The sequence below is a fragment of the Diplotaxodon limnothrissa genome, linkage group LG3 (assembly GCF_057381915.1).
Source record: "Diplotaxodon limnothrissa isolate DT_005_m linkage group LG3, D_limnothrissa_male_GT1.1, whole genome shotgun sequence".
Classification (NCBI taxonomy): Eukaryota; Metazoa; Chordata; class Actinopteri; order Cichliformes; family Cichlidae; genus Diplotaxodon; species Diplotaxodon limnothrissa.
This window is the reverse complement of record NC_140598.1, coordinates 18,747,980-18,769,005: the sequence shown is the minus strand read 5'-3', so window position 1 is coordinate 18,769,005 and position 21,026 is coordinate 18,747,980. Positions and strand designations below refer to the sequence as shown.

General features: G+C 41.5%; 2 protein-coding genes across 2 annotated transcripts in view; one reads left to right on the top strand and one right to left on the bottom strand.

The window, feature by feature from the left end:
- Positions 1 to 5,272, bottom strand: part of LOC146634783 (protein NLRC3-like) — a 32,656-nt gene extending 27,384 nt beyond the window's left edge. Inside the window, exon 1 of the mRNA XM_085378736.1 lies at positions 5,219 to 5,272. The gene's annotated coding sequence lies outside the window, so the exon portion shown is untranslated. The remainder of the gene's footprint in view (positions 1 to 5,218) is intronic.
- A 7,102-nt stretch (positions 5,273 to 12,374) lies between these two features.
- The window catches only part of LOC146634776 (protein NLRC3-like), a 239,633-nt gene continuing 230,981 nt past the window's right edge, over positions 12,375 to 21,026 (top strand). Inside the window, exons 1-7 of the mRNA XM_085378601.1 lie at positions 12,375 to 12,430; positions 13,639 to 13,742; positions 13,827 to 13,928; positions 14,289 to 14,405; positions 17,456 to 17,534; positions 18,566 to 18,791; positions 18,922 to 20,728. Coding sequence (XP_085234727.1) covers positions 13,666 to 13,742; positions 13,827 to 13,928; positions 14,289 to 14,405; positions 17,456 to 17,534; positions 18,566 to 18,791; positions 18,922 to 20,728 — 2,408 coding nt within the window. The 5' untranslated portion in view covers positions 12,375 to 12,430; positions 13,639 to 13,665. The remainder of the gene's footprint in view (positions 12,431 to 13,638; positions 13,743 to 13,826; positions 13,929 to 14,288; positions 14,406 to 17,455; positions 17,535 to 18,565; positions 18,792 to 18,921; positions 20,729 to 21,026) is intronic.

Here is a 21,026-nt window from a genome sequence, read left to right as displayed (position 1 = left end):
CTCCGAATGACGTCATCACGTTGAGTAGCGTCTTTTACCCAGTAGGCAACACGGCGCCTGAGCGGCACAAACGCTCAAAAGTTTGGTTACACTTTATGAGAAAGGATGACAACAGGGCAACGTGCAATACTTGCAAAGTAGAGATTTCATCAGAGGGAGGAAACACTACGAACATGCAAAAGCATTTGCTCAAAAAACACGCGATTGCTTTCAACGAATGTCGTGTTTTTGATCCGCTCCGGACTAGCGAAGCTCAACCCAGCAGCAGCGGTAGCGTTTCCACGTCCTCTCCCGTTAATACTGCAGGTAACTAATCAATTAGCATTGCATATTATGTTAGCGCGATTTACCTTATTACAAAACCTGCTATTACTGTGCGTTGCATTTAGTGACCATGATGAGACAGACAGAGTCTGGCTCAGATGCTGGCAGTTCTCGCTGCAGTCTACCGGTAGCGTCTCCTGGGGCAGGGATAGCTCAGTAGATAAAGTGGTTGCCCCATGATCGGAAGGTCGGCGGTTCGAATCCACTTAACGGCTACCCTGAGGTACCCCTGAGCAAGGTACCGTCCCTACACACTGCTCCCCGGGCGCCTGCTTAGTGGGCTGCCCACTGCTTCACTGAGTGAATGGGTCAAATGCAGAGAAAAACAAGTAATTTCCCCACGGGGATCAATAAAGTATCCATTATTATTATTATTATTATTATTTCAGGCCTGGATAGACGAATGTCACCGAGCAGTGACTCAGTTTGTGGTCAAAGGCTTGCACCCATTTGCCACAGCAGATGCCCCCAATTTCACTTTGGTAAGTGAATGTGTTTAATTGTAGGCAGGGACATTACTGGATATTCTTGTGTAATTGCTACAGAATAATTTATGTTAAACTTTGTTATTGCTACAGGAGAATATTTATTTTATTATTTTACATATACATTTTTTTTCCCCGGGGTCCCTGTGACACCACATTGAAGAGCCATAGGCTGGATCTCTTAAGATCTCACTGCTGGGTTTGTAAGGCCATGTTACTCCTAAATTTCTATCTTGGTCAAAGAGAAGATATAAAACACAGTTCTAAGCTAATCGACCTTAGTGTTCTCCTTTTTAAAAAAAAAAAGAATCGATAAGAGAATCGATAAGGAATCGAATCGTTAAACAGAATCGAAAATGGAATCAGAATCGTTAAAATCTTATCAATACCCATCCCTAGTCAGAGCCAGGTTCAACAGCAACTCTTCAGAACAACAATGCTCTCAACGTTTTGCTGTCGACAAATGGACAAGTATTCAGTTATTGCTAAGAAAGCCGTGGACTTTTTTTTATACAATTTGTTACAACATTTCTTTGCGAGCAATCCCTGTCAAGGATGCTGGACATAAAAACAAAGAAAAGCAACAGACTTTGCTGTGAAAATGACATGAGAGTGGCACTTGCCACGGTGAAGCCACATCTGAACTGGACTCTCAAAAGCAACAGCAAAAGTCACACAGATTTGCAGGTATTTAATGTGTTTTAAGTTCATGCATTGTGTTGGTTTTGTTCTTTGAACAAGGTGATGTTCATGCATGGGTCATTTCGTACACCAGTAAAAAACATATCTATGTCTTGAATATGAAAAAAAAAATAATCATATTTTATTTTTCACTAAAGAGGGATTCGGTGAATGCGCATATGAAACTGGTGGTGTTCGGTACCTCCAGCAAGTTTAAGAACCACTGGCTTATGGTCAAACAGATGTTTCGATCTGACAGCAGTTACTGTGAAACAGTGGTCAAGCTTAGGCAGCTGTTAGTGAGCAGGAGAGCAGAGGTGATAAAGCATTTTCAGTGGTGGCTCCTAATTTTGAACCTATAATAAAAACAGGCACGTGCAGAGGGGGGGGGCTAGAGGGGCTTGAGCACCCGCCCCTTTCCTGATGAGTGCCCAAAGTGCCCTTTTGTTGAGGCAACTTAAATTTTTTTTATTTATTTATTTATTTATTTTTATGTGTGTGTGCGTGCGGAGTCCTGTCTGTGCCCCTCAACAATAATATTTAACTATTAATCACAGTTTTGCTAAATAAAAGGATCTGGCTTGCATCAGTCACATGATCACATTTAACCAATGATCGCCCTCGACGGCAGAACGCGCTGGTTACGAGCCGGGAACGAGCTCACAAAGAGCACGCGCATTTTTAGCGGTCCGGAGCTGTAGGAGAAACACAAGTTAACTCAGAGACACAGACTGATGCGACAAACCCAGTAAGTAGGTGTACAGCGCACACTGTAGTGTATAGCACACAGGAGTATTAGCTTATTACGTACACGTTGGTAAGCTGTCTTGTTGCAACTGACGAACTGAAACAAACGAGCGTGCTGTGTGTGCAACAGCGCGACAAACATTACCTGTCCTTTTATTAACTGCACAAGTAGTGCTGGTCACAGCTGCTGGCTACCTGTGTAAGGCTGTCATGGGTCTGTAGCTCTGTCACCGTTTTAGGGAACATATTTAGTTTTAAAGTAAGTTACAGAGCATTTCCTGCCTTTCTGGAGGGATTATATTTCACTAAAAAACGATCTAATATGCATGTCCACATAATAATTATTATAATTATAATATATTAAAAAACACACGCTGTATTTTAAAGAACATACATTAAGAAGCAGATTATATTAGATTTATATTTTAAATAAGACAAAAGTTGGATTTTACAGCAGTAAAATGATTGTATCAGTTTAAACATGTAATAAGCTTTGCCCTGCACAGAGTGGATAGTGAAACAAATGGAATCATCATAAATACATTATTTCATATTTATTACTTCCCCCTCCTCTTTGCTTTATTATTGTAGCTCTAGTAATAAATAATAATGTAAGGATTCTGGATCAGCACCATGATGCCCATAGTATATACAGTATTCTGAAGAAGGTCTAAAATGTCCCTGTGCATGCATGTGTGTGTTTTATTTAGATGGATTTACTCATGATATAACATTGTGCAGACATGGCTGGTAAGGACATGAGGAGGAAACAGTAGGAGCTGTGTGAGGCTACTAAAGGCAGGGCTATAACATTTTTCTGTCATCATTTTATTATAGATTAAGTGCAAGAGTTGTTAGGTGTGGATAATTAGATTATAGTTTATTGCAATAGCAAGTTGTGCCTTGTTCTCAGATAGACAGCAAGTGGAGAGTGATATATGAAATGATGGGATGGAAGGAAGAAGAGAAGCAAAGAGTGATTCACAGGCAGAGCCTAAATTATTTCTCACAGTTTTTTGTTGCCTTATGGTTCCAAGCGCTGTCACCAATCTTTGCATTTTGTTATTATCTCATGACACTTGTTTAATCTGCTACCATCTCTCCTGTGGACTTTTTACTGTCTACAGTCTCAGATCAACACAGCCCTGCCCTTCCCATATTAGATTCTTGATGAATGTGTGTTGTTGTTATTCAGCCTGGCTCAATGTGCCCCTTTTTAACTTTGAGCACCCGCCCCTTTAAACCTCTCTGCACGTCCCTGAATAAAAATATATTAACGTCTTAATAACGTAAGAGCAGCCCAATCTTGTTAAACACTCTAAAAATCTGCTTATTGGCTCTAGTTGAGCAGGATATCATTGGTCGATTGAGCTGTTTTAAATATGCTAGAGAAACAAACTTTGACTTGAGTTTTTCAATTCAGATATGTTGTGACATCCAAATGTTAAAAACTTATTTTTATTCTGGGACTACAGGAATCATTTTATAATTTTAAAACAAGCCTCTCTATCCTCTCATTTAACCCACAGAACAAAGATCACAGCAGGATATCTGTTTTGGGAAACGGCCTGCATTTGTATAGCGCTTTACTTGGACCCCAAAGTGCTTTACACAACATTCAGTCACATTCACACACTGGTGATGGCAAGCTACATTGTAGCCACAGCTGCTCTGGGGCGCACTGACAGACAGACTGACACTGGCGCCACCAGTAGGCAAACATGGGATTAGTATTTTAGGATATTTGGCATGCAGCCTGGGATCGAACCGCCGACCTTCTGATTAGTGGCTGACATGCTCTGCCACCTGAGCTACAGCCAGAAATACTCCACTTATTCCCCTGAATCAGTGCTTTCTCCATCAATTCTTCAGATACTAACATGAACACTGACTTTTGCTGTTTTGCTTCCACCACAATAAAAAATAAATAAATCACACTTCATGCACAGCTCTCTCTCTCTTTCTGTGTACTTCAAGAACCGTTTCCTGTCTCAAATCTCTGTTTTCTGCATTATTCATTTGCTTATTACCCACCAGTGTACCGTTGTTTACAGTGCTGTCAGCCGCTGTCTTTTTCTTTCTTTTTTGTCACTTAAATGACCTCGGACAAGAACACCTAATTTCTGTTGTGCAATACTAAAGAAATTTAAAATTATAAAAATTATGCAAAATTGCAGAATATTGCAGAATATTTTTAAGGTTATCTGCTATAAAAAGCCAGACCAGGAAAATCTCCATGTTTTTCTGTGTTTTATTCTCAGTTACTTTCACACAAAGGCATCTGCTGTGATGTTCACAATTCTGATGAAGTCTCACATGATCATTTAGAAATGAATATTGTCTATCTGGACTGTCACCCCCCCAAAAAAAAGTGCACATGTAAAACTGCGTGTTAAGCGATGCGGTTGAAAAATTTAAGTGCACCGGTGCAACCATGACAAAAAGTTAGTCTACAGCCCTGATAAATAATGTAGTTTTAATTTTTGCGTGTAGTTTTTAACTTCTATTTTAGCTTTCTTTTGATCTAGTTTCAGTTGGGATTTCAGTTTTAGTGAACTACAGTAACTTTTGTGTGTTTTGTAACACTTCTTCCTGTTGGAGAGGAGCCAACAGTTTGTGGCGCAGTTTTTTTTTTAAGACCGACATGTTGAATCTGCATCTAACACAAATTTATACAAAATATTCATTTACAAAGTCCGCTCTCCGTCTCCTGCTGTTCCTGTGAATATAAACAGGAGTGTCTCCAGTCGAGCTCAGAACACATTCTGTGTGTTTTGTCTGATTATCAAAGTCTGATCACACAGTAACAGAAAATGGCGGACACGCTCGGCCTCGTCGGAAAACATTACACACTGACTTTAAAGGAGAGACCGGAAATAAAAACACACACAGTTTGTTGCATGAAGAAATCAAACATGAGATGAACAAACAGTAAAGTTCTTGAAGACAAACTGTTAAAGGAGGAAACAAAGCAAACTTACAGTTTCTTCAAATACACCAACAACAAGGTCCACTCCTCAGCTGGGCTGTATCCCAATCCAGCAACAGTGACGCACGTATCAAGCTCACCTAGCGATACCTGTGTCGGTGCGTGCGTCGCTTTAAGAAAAGGTCACGTGATCGATACAGCTGCTGTATCGCTCATTGCCAAAGCGCCAAACTGTGTTTAAAAGGTACCGCATCCGCATCTGCCAACGGAATGAGTCGCCACCAAAAAACCCCCCCACAAAATTACTCTCGCAAAGATTTAAAATAAATAAATAAATAAATAAATAAATAAATAAATAAATAAATACACATCTCTCCATAACAAAATGGAGCCCGAAAGAAAAAGAAATGTTTCTGCTGTGTGGGATCATTTTGATCTTTTAACTGCAAATAAGGTAATAGTTTGTCTGTCTTTGTTTCAGTGTAATCTATCAGAATAGAAACAAAAAACAGCAATGTGACTTGCAGTGTAAATTACTTATTTCATTTTATGCAGGTTAAATGTCGCATCTGTTCTGCGGAGCTTTCTTACACAAACAGCCTGGTGGCTGGGCCTGCTGGCTGATGGTGGAGCCTGGTTGTGGCCTGCTGGCTGGGCCTGCTAGCTGATGGTGGAGCCAGGCTGGGCCTGCTGGCTGATGATGGTGGAGCAACACTCCTGTATTTTAATTTCTCTCAGCTCAGTTGTCTCAGTTGTGAACTTGTCTCAGTGCCGAGTGTCAAGTGGCTGCGATTCACACCAACACTTCTTTCTTTCTTCTCCAGCTACTCGCAAAAGTGAAGCCATTCCTCTGATTTGGCCATCTGAACATGCTACCTAAATAAAACCATGCAGGAAGTATGTTTTAATAGTGTGATTTGGCCATCTGAACGTCCTACCTATACGACGGAGCCATTAACAGTGAGGTAGCAGTGAAAACTAAGGTCTCTAATCAGAAGTACCTGACTCCGTGGTATAATTCTCAAACACGTACCCTAAAGCAGATGACTCGTAAGCTGGAGAGGAAATGGCATGTCACAAATTTAGAGGATCATCATTTAGCCTGGAGAAATAGTTTGCTGCTTTATAAGAAAGCCCTCCGCAAAGCCAGAACATCTTACTATTCATCACTGATTGAAGAAAATAAGAACAACCCCAGGTTTCTCTTCAGCACTGTAGCCAGGCTGACAAAAAGTCAGAGCTCTTTTGAGCCAACCATCCCTTTAATGTTAACTAGTAATGACTTCATGAACTTCTTCACAAATAAAATTTTTATCATTAGAGAAAAAATTACCAGTAATCATCCCACAGATGTAATATTATCTACAGCTACTCTTAGTACCATTGATGTTAAGTTAGACTCTTTTTCTCCAATTGATCTTTCTGAGTTAACTTCAATAATTACTTCCTCCAAAGCATCAACGTGTCTTTTAGACCCCATTCCTACAAAACTGCTCAAAGAAGTCCTGCCATTAATTAATTCTTCGATCTTAAATATGATCAGCCTATCTCTAATGATCGGCTATGTACCACAGGCCTTCAAGCTGGCTGTAGTTAAACCTTTACTCAAAAAGCCATCTCTAGACCCAGCAGTCTTAGCTAATTATAGGCCAATCTCCAACCTTCCTTTCATATCAAACATCCTTGAAAGAGTAGTTGTCAAACAGCTAACAGATCATCTGCAGAGGAATGGTTTATTTGAAGAGTTTCAGTCAGGTTTCAGAGCTCATCACAGCACAGAAACAGCTTTAGTGAAGGTTACAAATGATCTTCTTATGGCCTCTGACAGTGGACTCATCTCTGTGCTTGTCCTGCTAGACCTTAGCGCAGCATTCGATACTGTTGACCATAATATCCTATTAGAGCGATTAGAACATGCTGTAGGTATTACAGGTACTGTGCTGCAGTGGTTTGTATCATATCTATCTAATAGACTCCAGTTTGTGCATGTAAATGGAGAGTCCTCTTCACACACTGAGGTTAATTATGGAGTTCCACAGGGTTCAGTGCTAGGACCAATTCGGTTTACATTATACATGCTTCCCTTAGGCAGTATCATTAGAAGACATAGCATACATTTTCACTGCTATGCAGATGACACCCAGCTCTATCTATCCATGAAGCCAGATAACACACACCAATTAGTTAAACTGCAGGAATGTCTTAAAGACATAAAGACCTGGATGGCCGCTAACTTTCTGCTTCTTAATTCAGATCAAACTGAGGTTATTGTACTCGGCCCTGAAAATCTTAGAAATATGGTATCTAAGCAGATTCTTACTCTGGATGGCATTACCTTGGCCTCCAGTAACGCTGTGAGGAACCTTGGAGTCATTTTTGACCAGGACATGTCCTTCAACGCACATATTAAACAAATATGTAAGACTGCTTTCTTCCATTTGCGCAACATCTCTAAAATTAGAAATATCCTGTCTCAGAGTGACGCTGAAAAACTAGTTCATGCATTTATTACTTCCAGGCTGGACTACTGTAATTCATTATTATCAGGATGTCCGAAAAACTCACTGAAAAGCCTTCAGCTAATCCAAAATGCTGCAGCAAGAGTCCTGACAGGGACTAGAAAGAGAGCAGATTTCTCCTGTTTTGGCTTCCCTTCATTGGCTTCCTGTTAAACCCAGAATTGAATTCAAAATCCTGCTCCTCACATACAAGGTCTTAAATAATCAGGCCCCATCTTATCTTAATGACCTTGTAGTACCATATCACCCTATTAGAGCACTTCGCTCTCGCTCTGCAGGCCTACTTGTTGTTCCTAGAGTATTAAAAAGTAGAATGGGAGGGAGAGCCTTCAGTTTTCAGGCCCCTCTTCTGTGGAACCAGCTTCCAGTTTGGATTCAGGAGACAGACACTATCTCTACTTTTAAGATTAGGCTTAAAACTTTCCTTTTTGCTAAAGCATATAGTTAGGGCTGGACCAGGTGACCCTGAATCCTCCCTTAGTTATGCTCCAATAGACGTAGGCTGCCGGGGGATTCCCATGATGCATTGAGTTTTTCCTTTCCAGTCACCTTTCTCACTCACTATGTATTAACAGACCTCTCTGCATTGAATCATATCTGTTATTAACCTCTGTCTCTCTTCCACAGCATGTCTTTATCCTGTCTTCCTTCTCTCACCCCAACCGGTCGCAGCAGATGGCCCCGCCCCTCCCTGAGCCTGGTTCTGCCGGAGGTTTCTTCCTGTTAAAAGGGAGTTTTTCCTTCCCACTGTCGCCAAAGTGCTTGCTCATAGGGGGTCATATGATTGTTGGGTTTTTCTCTGTATCTATGAAGCGCCTTGAGGCGACTTTTGTTGTGATTTGGCGCTATATAAATAAAATTGAATTGAATTGAATTGATAGACAAGACCATAAATTTACGCTACGGTAGGATGTTTTGACAAGGTAGGACGTTTTGTCAGAACACCGGACAGTGTGCGCACCGCGGATGACGTCAGTGCGCACACTGTGTCTGAGGAGGATGTGCGGAAGTGCTTCAGGAAGGTGAACGCGCCCAAAGCTACTTGTCCGGACGGGATTCCTGGCCGAGTCCTTAAGTCATGCGCGGCTCAGCTGGCTGGAGTGTTCACACACATCTTCAACCTTTCCCTCTCTCTGTCTGTAGTCCCAGCCTGCTTCAAAATGGCCACCATCGTCCCTGTACCCAAATCCTCCACCATCTCCTCATTAAACGACTGGCGACCTGTAGCCCTGACCCCCATCGTAAGCAAATGCTTCGAGAAGCTTGTCAGGGACTTCGTCTGCTCTGCACTACCCGACTCACTGGACCCTCTACAGTTTGCATACCGCCACAACAGGTCCACCGATGATGCCATAGCCCTGACACTACACACTGCCGTCTCACACCTGGAGAAGAGAGACACGTATGTGAGAATGCTGTTTGTAGATTACAGCTCAGCATTCAATACCATCGTTCCCTCGAAGCTGGACAGGAAACTGCAGGATCTAGGACTGAGCAGCTCCCTCTGCAGCTGGATCCTTAGCTTCCTGTCTGACAGTCGCCAAGTGGTCAGACTGGGCAGCATCACCTCATCCCCCATCACACTGAACACTGGTGCTCCACAGGGGTGTGTACTGAGCCCTCTCCTGTACTCACTCTACACCTACGACTGCACAGCCACTAACAACTCCAACATCATTGTGAATTTTGCGGACGACACTACAGTGGTGGGTCTTATCACCAACGGTGATGAGACGGCTTACAGGGAGGAGGTCAGCGCCCTGACCCACTGGTGTCAAGACAACCATCTCACCCTCAACGTCGCAAAGACAAAGGAGTTGATAGTGGACTTCCGGAGGTGCAGAGAAGCACACACACCCCCATCACCATCAACGGTGCTGCTGTGGAGAGAGTGAGCAGCTTCCGGTTCCTTGGAGTACATCTGGCTGAGGATCTTACGTGGTCAGTACACATAAACAAAACAGTGAAGAAGGCGCAGCAGCGCCTCTTCTTTCTCAGGAGACTGAAAAGATTCGGCATGAGCCCCCGCATCCTCAGGACCTTCTATCGCTGTGCCATTGAGAGCATCCTCACTGGATGCATCACCACCTGGTACGGCAACAGCACCGCCTACAACTGCAAAGCTCTCCAGCGAGTAGTGCGGTGCTCTGAACGGATAATTGGAGGTGAGCTTCCCTCCCTCCAAGACATCTACAGGAAGCGCTGCCTGAGGAAAGCGGGGAGGATCATCAAGGACTCCAGTCACCCCAGCCATAAACTGTTCAGACTGCTTCCATCAGGAAGGAGGTTCTGCAGCATCCGGTCCCGTACCAGCAGACTGAGAGACAGCTTTTTCCATCAGGCCATCAGACTGCTGAACACGTCATAGACACCTCAGCTTCACTACTGGAACTTCAACATTATGCACTCCACACTGTATATAAATGCCACTTGTTTTGCACATGTCTCAACCAACTCTGTATATTTTTATATATTTTATTTTATTGTTTACTCTATTTAATTTGTAAAATATGTGTATACACACACACACACACACACACACACACACACGCGTAGAAAAACATTTAGTATACACATCCAGTAATGCATATACTATTATATATTGTACATATATTTATTAGTCTCAGATTTAGCCATTCTTGTATTTTGCTTGTTTACATTATTGTATTTTGCACAACTCTGTTGCTTGTGAAGCTCGCACACAAGAATTTCACTCACATGTACTGTACCAGTGTCCCTGCACATGTGATGTGACAATAAAAGTGATTTGATTTGAAAACAAAAATGTCAAGAACTATTGCTATTCTCTCTAAAACAAATGATGTCTTAAATAAGAAATCATTATACATGCTTTGTGGAATAGTTATGACAGTGATTTAAAAAGGTGCAGTTCATTTCCCTCATTTAAAAAAATATATAAATAAAAAATGAAGAAGAGTAATAATGACAATATTGAAACTCGTGGTTGTTTGGCTTAGATTATTGTTATAAAATTTATGAAATGCATTTACTTATCTAAGATGGAAAGTGTTTTTTTTCTTATTTTGTTCCAAGCCTTATGTAAATGAGCCGTTTGCTGAACAGGCATTGATCTTTTGTTCAAAGGGTTGGCATAACAAGCATGTGCTTTCGCCAATACCTTTTGATTAGCCTTATATCATGTTTTTTTTCCTCTGTATTAACTGAGAGATTTGAATGCTCATCAATAAACAACTATATATCAAAAATGTTTTGAAAAGAACTATGATAAGGCATATAAAGGCTTTAGAGCAGGGGTGTCAAACTCAAATACACAGTGGGCCAAAATTCAAAACTGGAACAAAGTCGTGGGCTAACATTAATATTTATTGAAATATATTTATTCCTCCAGATATAAGAATGAATCTTTCCTTATGGACTCAAACATGTTTTGCTGAAACACTGAATATGGAACAAGCAAAGCTTAATACTAAACTAATACACACACACACACACACACACACACACACACACACACACACACACAATAATACCAGTAGGCCAGCTCTAATAGTAATTTGGTATGGCTTCGCGGGCCAAATCTAATTAGGCTGCGGGCCAGAGTTTGACACTTGTGCTTTAGAGCAACATATATGTACAACATATGCAATGTCTATTTCAGGGAAGCCCCTGCATATTTCAGCAGGACAATACAAAACCACATACTGCATCTATTACAACAGCGTGGCTTCATCGGAGGAGAGTCCAGGTGCTGAACTGGTCAGTCTGCAGTCCAGATCTTCACCTATTTGGCGCATCATTAAAAGAAAAATATGTCAAACATGGCAGCAAACTGTTCAGCAGCCGGAAACCTGGAAACCAGGCAAAATAAATGGGACTTAATTCCAACACCAAAACTCCAGAAACACCAATGCTACACCAAGTTCCTGTTTATTTATATAGCACTTTTTAAAAAACAAAACAAAACAACAAGTGTTGACCAAAGGACGGCTGAATAAAATATTGGCTCTTATGATTTGAAAGTCTTAGTTTTCATTTTGTTCAAATTTAAAGAACATCCCAACTTTTCTGGAATTATGTATGTACCTTGCATTTTGGTATCCCTGATTAGTCCCAACCAGCTGTTCAATATTTCCTTAATTATCCTTTTTGTAAATAAAGCTTTGGGTCCCCTTTGTCACCTGTCATGTCTGTCACTGTCTGGTAACCTTCTCTCATGTGTTCCTGCCTGGTTTGTGGCTTGTTGGAATATTTTACAGTTGTGAACTTGGCATTAAAAAGACACACCTTGTATTATTCCTGGCTGCCTTGCAGTCCTTTTCCTGTAACTAAAAAACAAAACAAAAAACATTCAGATCCTTAAAAAATATAATGTCTGCTCTTTAAAAAACAAAAACAAAGTTACAGTCCTGCAATGACTGTATTGCGTCTATTTTTAATATTATAATTTAATTTAAATATAATATACAATAAAAATTGTCACTTTGTAGTTTTTTCTAAGCATTTGAACTTTCAAAAACTAAAATTAAATATCCTGTATCATAACTACAGTTTTAAAAAATCAAACCTGTGAAAATGAGCTGTAAATTCAGAGTGATGATGGTTTTTCATGTGTAGTCTCTGACTAACGTCATTAGAAGGGGCGGGGCTCCAGCTGGGTATTCCCGAGATGACGCTAACGTCTCTGCGTGTTTCCTTCTTTCTATGGCTCCTCCTTCCTGGACTTGGTGTTTGTGAATGATGCTGGTGGCCGTTTCCATGTGAAGGTAGCGTTAGCAGTTTGTAATGTTTTCCTTGCAGCTTAGTTCCAGCACAAATCTGCCGCTCAACAGTAACGGATTCACAGCTGGACCATTTAATGTGTGAGACTGACTCAGACTGATGATCTCTAGCATAGCGATGGCGGCTGACTGCAGTAAGGAGACCTGTGACAAATGGTCCGACTTTAGCCTGGCTGGTAGCTCAGCACCGTGTAAAATGCAGAGAGGCGTCATACATGACATTCTTTATGTTTACAGCTGGTGCGGAACGTTGGACCAAGTCTAATCTCAACACAGAAGTTCATACTTCCCTAATTCTAGTTCTTACAAGTTCGCTCGGGAGTGCAGACTTCCGAGGACACGACGCGGTAGTTCAGCAGTAAAGGCAGTGTACGGGATGGCGTCACAGCTAAGCTCAGCTCCAGTGTTTTTGTTACCATCTCCCGTTAATTCCAGTGATTAATATTTATGATGGAATTTGTTCATGATATGCCCAATTACTCGAGTTCTTTAAAAAAAAATATTAGTAAAAAAGTATTTTCAAGTGTTTTAGCAAAATGCGTGGGTGTAAAAGTACCATCATTGTGAAATCATTCAGAAAGATTGCATGGACTGATTTGTTCATTGATTTGATTAAGAAAAACTGTAAAGAATTGAACACTGAAATAAACATGGAACAATCAATAACTGTAGCAACTGCTGTAAAGGATGCCTCCCTGTCTTTAATAATTTCTTCTAACATGGCGGGATCTGTATGATCTGTTTGAGGGCAGGGATAGCTCAGTAGGTAGAGTGGTGGCCCCATGATCGGAAGGTCGGGGGTTTGATTCCCCTGAACAGCTACCCTGAGGTACCCCTGAGCAAGGTACCGTCCCTACACACTGCTCCCCGGGCGCCCAGTGGCTGCCCACTGCTTCACTGAGTGAATGGGTTAAATGCAGAGAGGGATTTTCCCCACGGGGACCAATAAAGTACACTTTCTTTCTTCTTCTTCTGTTTCACAGTGTTTAACTAACCTCGTACAGTTAAGCAGCAAGAGTCACTACATGACTGAAACACAAACTTCATCTTTCTGAATAAAAAAAAATTCACATCTATACACAGGGCTGAATGATGAAAGCTGTGTTTCAGATGGATGTTAGTCCAACACATCAGACACGACCTCTGCAGCTCTCAGTTGATGTGCACATGAATGATTTGTGTTTCCTCTGCAGGTAGAAAGTGTGTGTGAGCTGAGCAGCATGGATCAGTGTGAGGACAGAGAGGAGGGAGCCCCTCCCTCTAAAAGAGCCAGAGAGAGCCAGACCAAAGCTCAGAGGTGAGATGACCATCTCTAACTGTGCATGACTCTTCTCCATGTCACAGCTCAGCACTCACATCACTGCTCCATCATTATTCACAGAAACCAGCCTGGACCTCCACCCAGCTCTGTGTCCTGTAAGAGTGACCGGTCTGCAGACCGTCCCATTGATTTTAAAAGCCAGCAGTTGTCTGCTGCAGAGAGGTGAGCTGTTAGTAACATTTGATTTCTCTGATGTCAGTTTGATTTAAATAAACTTCTTGATGTTGTTTCCTGGTCAAAGGAAGTCACTGAGTGAGGAGTTCCTTTATTCTGTAAAACATGTCCAACATGTACATTTAAACTCCTGCTGCTCACAGTAGGACCATCAATAGTCCGGCACACTGTAAATGACTGTGTTTACTTCTAGGTGGCGCTCTGTTCTCACACTGCCAACACTAGTTTGGAGTTCCCTTCTGCTCATGCTCATCCTGAAAACCTGTTTCTCTTTGGGATGATGAAGGTATTCTTAGTCTTCATCAGCTTCCGTGGCTGTAAATTAAAAACACATTTTTCTTCTAACAGGATTTATGAGAGAGCTGCTGGACCTGAACCCGAACCCAGCTGTGTGTCCTTAAAGAGTGACCGTTCTGCAGATCGTCCCATTGATTTTAAATCCCAGCCTCTGTCTGCTGCAGAGAGGTGAGCTTTGATTTAACTGCTTGATGTTGTTGGATATAAACTGAAGTGCAAACACGTCATTCCCTCAATCCCATTTAAACTGTCTTAAAAACAACCTTTTGGTTTACTGAAAATCCACCTCAGCAAACAGGAAGTCATGCTCGTGCTCCAATAGTTCTGACACTCACTAGTCCTCGGCCACCTTCCTTATGTTTAGTGTACACTCTCAGGGTGCTGGATTTAAGGTGCAACACTCAATGCATGGTAAGGAACTTCTTGTCTTGATGACAGCGGGTACTGGGTACACCACCACTCACCCCCACACCTAACTGTCAGCAAATATAAAGTAAGATGAGTCTATTAGCAGGAACCAAAAAACAGGTGACATCATGTTCTGTACCGGCGCAAGATAGTGCTAAACATGCTATACTTTGACTTTAAAGGCTTATTTCTTAAATCCAGCTTCACAGACAGTATTAGGGCTCCATGGTATAAATTGGCCTTTATTTATGCGCTGTTTCCTGTCCATTTTAATGCTGACTATTAAAAAGCTTGAGGTGTTGCAGATGAATATGAACAAAATTTTTAAAAAAAAAGTTTCAAACAAACAACTTTATTTTATACTACTGTTTATGTTATCTCGTTATTTGAGCCTTAGGCTTGTGCATTTTGGTGTCACATTCGGTGACGCTGTTGCTCAGTATGTTACTCATAACATAGTGCTGTATGTGGGTGGAGCAGCCCGGAGGTTAGCACATGTGTGGCTGCGGGCTGTTCCTCCTATGCTGAGTGAGTCAGCGTAAACTGACATGGCTTAAACTCTGTTCCAACCATGACTGGTTCGGAGAAGCTCTATTCTGATGTTCTCCTATGTTGTCTGTCAAAACATGGACAGACTTAGGCATATCAGCTTTATATTGATCATGTCTCATATTGCAGTTGTGGAAAAGTTATTTCAGTATAAGATTGTCTTTTGTTTTCTTGTCTGGCCCTATACCAACAGTGCTGAAAAAGATGTTGATAACATTGTTACATTTTCTGAATTTCAGTATTGTACTTCATTGCCTGTTCAGGTATCCCTACTTTGGACATCTGTTCATCCAAGGAATAATTAATATTACAGCTGACCTGTAACGTGTGCAGAATAGGAACACAAAATATTTAATATACTGTAGAATCAAATAACTTATCTAACATAGAGTAATACTCAATATTTAATCAGGGTTAGGCTAGATTTTATAAACTAATTTATTGTTAGCTGAATAATTTTTGATGGGGAAATGTTATTCTAATTTAATTTGGTTTGTTTGTTTGTGATTTTAAAAAGATATTTATAGATTTTATTAAACCATTTGCATTTTAAACTCTGCGAACGACTGGCGACCTGTCCAGTGTTTCTCCTGCTGGGATAGGTTACAGTCCCCCCACAACCCTGGCAATGATAAGCTGAAGAGAATGGATGGATTTGCATTTTAAAATCAAGATAATGAACTTCAAGTATTTTTTTATTTTGTTTTATTTTATTTTCCTATCAGGATCAATCAGAAATTTGGGGCGATCGTGGCTCAAGAGTTTGGTGTTTGTCTTGTAATCGGAAGGTTGCCGGTTCGAGCCCCGGCTCAGACAGTCTCGGTCGTTGTGTCCTTGGGCAAGACACTTCACCTACCGCCTACTGGTGTTGGTCAGAGGGGCCAATGGCGCGATATGGCAGCCTCGCTTCTTTCAGTCTGTCCCAGGGCAGCTGTGGCTACAACTGTAGCTGCCTCCACCAGTGTGTGAATGTGAGAGTGAATGAATAGTGGAATTGAAAAGCGCTTTGAGGGGTCCCGAAAAGCGCTATATAAATGCAATCCATTATTACTATTATTATTATTATTATTATTATTATTATTTGATTCCCATGAACCAGCTGTGTGTCCTTCAAGAGTGACCAATCGAAAGATTTTATTATAACATTTAAATCAGACGTGTGTCCTCCGGCAGAGGTAATGTGTGTCTAAATGTTGTTATGACTCAGTGTTTGTGAATAAATCCTCCATCATGTTGAATGTCAGCTCAGCTCTGTTTCACACACATTTCTATGTTTATATGTGAAGCAGTGTGTGTTGGAGTGTTTCCACAAACAACAGTGTAGGGAGGAACTTCCACTCGGGTGTTTTAGGTGTTGCTGGATGGAGGGGGGCAAATAGTTTAATGAGTGTGACTCCATGTGAGCGCTGCCTTGATTTCTGGCTGAGAAGTTTGTCTTCATGGAGGTTTTTTGGATTCTTGCATTGATAAAATGAAGAGCATGAACTGTGAACACTGAACTTTCCATCTGAAGCCAGAAGAAAGACGTTTGGACTTTGATTTCTCTGAAGCTTGTCTCCATCATTTTTCAGTTTTAATGTAATTTCACCTTCAGTATAACAGAGGCATGATCTGATGAGGTTCTTGTTCGAATAATGAACTGACTAATAAAGAAACCTCCTTTAAAACATGAAGCAATGATCCAGCTGGCTGTTGGCAGCATGCCTACCAGAGTGATGTGTATAATCTTCAGACAGCTGTTCTCTGGATCAATCGGACAGATCAGGAGGAGTGCAGGATTCATGCAGAGGAGGTTCCACGTTTTCCATGAACTTCCTGTCACTGTGTCACATGTAATAGTGTAGAAGGACTCAATTCAGAGCTACAGGAAGAAGACAAAGTTTGACACTCAGCTTTGTGCAGTCGACCTGAGCCAGTCATACACTAGATCTGATCACATCAACACTCCTGCAGGTCCAGCAGCTTCAGCTACATCACAAGAAAATACCTGAGTAAATTTAATAATAATATACAAACATTAATTTTGAGATAGACTGTGCTTGTAGTTTACCAAAAAGAGCAGCAATAAATAAGAGAAAAAGAAGAAATACAAGCAAAAGACAATAAGAGTAGTCAAGAGCAAGATACTAACAAGGTATCAGACAAAAGTATTATTATTATTATTATTATTATTATTATTATTGTTAGGGATGGGAAGCACCAGCATCTTAATTACTTGGTTATCTTTTGTATTATTCTTGATCTTCATGATTCCTCCACAGAGTGGACCAGGAGAGCTCAGAGGTTCCCAGTGGTCAGTCTTCCCAGCAGCATCAAACACACCTGGACTCCATATTTATGGTCTGTATATGTACAACAACTACTTTTACATGCAAGGGTTTTAGTTCAGAAGGTAGATCCAATTGTCCTTGACAGACCTCTGCCTCCTTTAAATTTCATGACATAATTTTTGAGATGTGTAGTTATTCCTCTTCCCTCTTAGCAATAATTGTCCATATAACATACTTTTTTCTAATTACTGGAGGCAAGGCTCAGTGTATTAGAAGCACAACTCAACACTGTTTAAATGAAAGCATAAACACTGGAAGCTGGGAAAATGTCATCCTTCAACTGCTGGCTCTAATGGTAGTGTCTGGTAAACTATCTGCCTAGATAGATAATTGGAAAACATTATAGATAAAACTTGGTCTTGTCATGAAATATGGCATCTATGGCATTTTGAACAGTGCAGGTCTGATCGAAAATACGTCTCATTCTTTTTTTTTTTATTGTTAAAGACAGGTCAGGGTTTGGATTTCATTAGGACTCTTGGTATTGCACATCACTGAATTGATTTCTATGAATTAAGCCTTTACTGCGGACAATTTTAGTGATGTAAAAATGTTCAACACAGTGTTTGCACTGGGGAGTTATTAAAATGCTGCAGAGGTGAGATGTCATATACCCTTGACATTAGCTGAAAATCATATCTTTTGTTGCAGAGGTCATACTGCCTTATTATGTCAACCAGTTACTTCGCTGTCAAACTGCAGGTTTACTTGTGGTTCCTCAAGTTTCTAACCGTAGAATGGGAGGAATAGCTGTCAAGATCGTCTCCTCTAAAATCAGATACCAGTTTTTAATAGCAAGATGCCTGACTTTTAAGACTAGGCTTCCAACTTTCCTTTTTACTTGTAGTTAGGGTCAGGGGTGAGACTTCTGATGATATGCTCTAAAGTTCTCTTCTGTTACTCTCATGGACACATACAATATTGCATGTCTCTGTTTCCTCCCTCTTGTTGCTTGCATTTTGTTCTGTTTTTTCTCAGTGTCTATGGTACAGCAACCTCACCCTCCCACTCCGCCCTCATTCATAAAGTATTCCATTGCAGCTCTTGGAGGACAAAATGGTCACTTTTGTGAAGAAAGAACTGAAGAAGATCCAGGAGGTTCTGTGTCCAGATTACCCAGAATGCTTAGCGAGTCAGACGGACAATAATTGTGCATTAGTGGGTGAGGATGAAGAGCCGAATAGCATCAGAGAATCATTTGTGAAGATCACACTGCATTTCCTGAGGAGAATAAAGCAGGATGAGCTGGCTGACGAATTACAGAGCAGTAAGAGGATTTCTTCAAAGATTTAAGCTGCTGGATGAACCTTTACTATTGTTTCAATGAATGGACATATATATTCAAAATATGTGCATATAATAATCCATAGTGATCTTTTGTCTATTGACTCTTTTAGGAACTTTAATTAGGGACGTTGAGTGGAGTCAACATGAACTTAAGTCTATTCTAAAGAAGAAGTTCCAGTGTGTGTTTGAGGGGATCGCTAAAGCAGGAAACCCAACCCTTCTGAATCAGATCTACACAGAGCTCTACATCACAGAGGGAGGGACTGCAGAGGTCAATGATGAACATGAGGTCAGACAGATTGAAACAGCATCCAGGAAACCAGACAATCTAGAGTGTACAATCAGACAAGAAGACATCTTTAAAGCCTCACCTGGAAGAGATGAACCAATCAGAACAGTGCTGACAAAGGGAGTGGCTGGCATTGGGAAAACAGTCTTAACACAGAAATACACCCTGGACTGGGCTGAAGACAAAGCCAACCAGGACATCCAGTTCATATTTCCATTCACTTTCAGAGAGCTGAATGTGCTGAAAGAGGAAAAGTTCAGCTTGGTGGAACTTGTTCATCACTTCTTTACTGAAACCAAAGAAGCAGGAATCTGCAGCTTTGAAGACTTCCAGGTTGTGTTCATCTTTGATGGTCTGGATGAGTGTCGACTTCCTCTGGACTTCCACAAAACTACAATCCTAACTGACCCTAGAAAGTCCACCTCAGTGGATGTGCTGCTGATAAACCTCATCAGGGGGAAACTGCTTCCCTCTGCTCACCTCTGGATAACCACACGACCTGCAGCAGCCAATCAGATCCCTCCCGACTGTGTTGACATGGTGACAGAGGTCAGAGGGTTCACTGACCCACAGAAGGAGGAGTACTTCAAAAAGAGATTTAGGGATAAGAAGCAGGCCAAAATAATCCTCTCCCACATCAAGACATCACGAAGCCTCCACATCATGTGCCACATCCCAGTCTTCTGCTGGATCACTGCTACAGTTCTGGAGGATGTGCTGAAAACCAGAGAGGGAGGACAGCTGCCCAAGACCCTGACTGAGATGTACATCCACTTCCTGGTGGTTCAGGCCAAAGTGAAGACGGTCAAGTATGACGGAGGAGCTGAGACAGATCCACACTGGAGTCCAGAGAGCAGGGAGATGATTGAGTCTCTGGGAAAACTGGCCTTTGATCAGCTGCAGAAAGGAAACCTGATCTTCTATGAATCAGACCTGACAGAGTGTGGCATCGATATCAGAGCAGCCTCAGTGTACTCAGGAGTGTTCACACAGATCTTTAAAGAGGAGAGAGGACTGTACCAGGACAAGGTGTTCTGCTTCATCCATCTGAGTGTTCAGGAGTTTCTGGCTGCTCTTCATGTCCACCTGAGCTTCATCAACTCTGGACTCAATCTGCTGGAAGAACAGCAAACAACCTTCCAGAAATCTGAAAGAAGTGAATCTGCAGAGAAACACTTCTACCAGAGTGCTGTGGACAAGGCCTTACAGAGTCCAAATGGACACCTGGACTTGTTCCTCCGCTTCCTCCTGGGTCTATCAGTGCAGATCAATCAGAGTCTCCTTCGAGGTCTGCTGACTCTGACAGGAAGTAGCTCACAGACCAATAAGAAAACAGTCCAGTACATCAAGGAGAAGCTCAGTGAGAATCTGCCTGCAGAAAAAAGCATCAATCTGTTCCACTGTCTGAATGAACTGAATGATTGTTCTCTAGTGGAGGAAATCCAACAGTCCCTGAAAGCAGAACGCCTCTCCACAAATAAACTGTCTCCTGCTCAGTGGTCAGCTCTGGTCTTCATCTTACTGTCATCAGAAGAAGATCTGGATGTGTTTGACCTGAAGAAATACTCTGCATCAGAGGAGGCTCTTCTGAGGCTGCTGCCAGTGGTCCAAGCCTCCAACCAAGCTCTGTAAGTAAATATGTGATCATAGCTTTAGTTTTGAAATGTTGATTCTACTTAATAGAAAACCATCCATCCATCCATTTTCTTCTGCTTATCCTTACTGGGGTCATGGGGAGGGGAGGGGGGGGATGTTCTAGGCCTACCCTATCTAGCTTAGGGCGAGAGGCAGGGTACACTCTTTGGTTTTCACCAATCTAACTCAGGGCTAGCACAGAGAGACAAACAACCATTCACACTCACATGGAAAGCATGTATGCACAATGGAAAAAAGAACAATTGAATTAAACTTATAATCTTGTAAAGC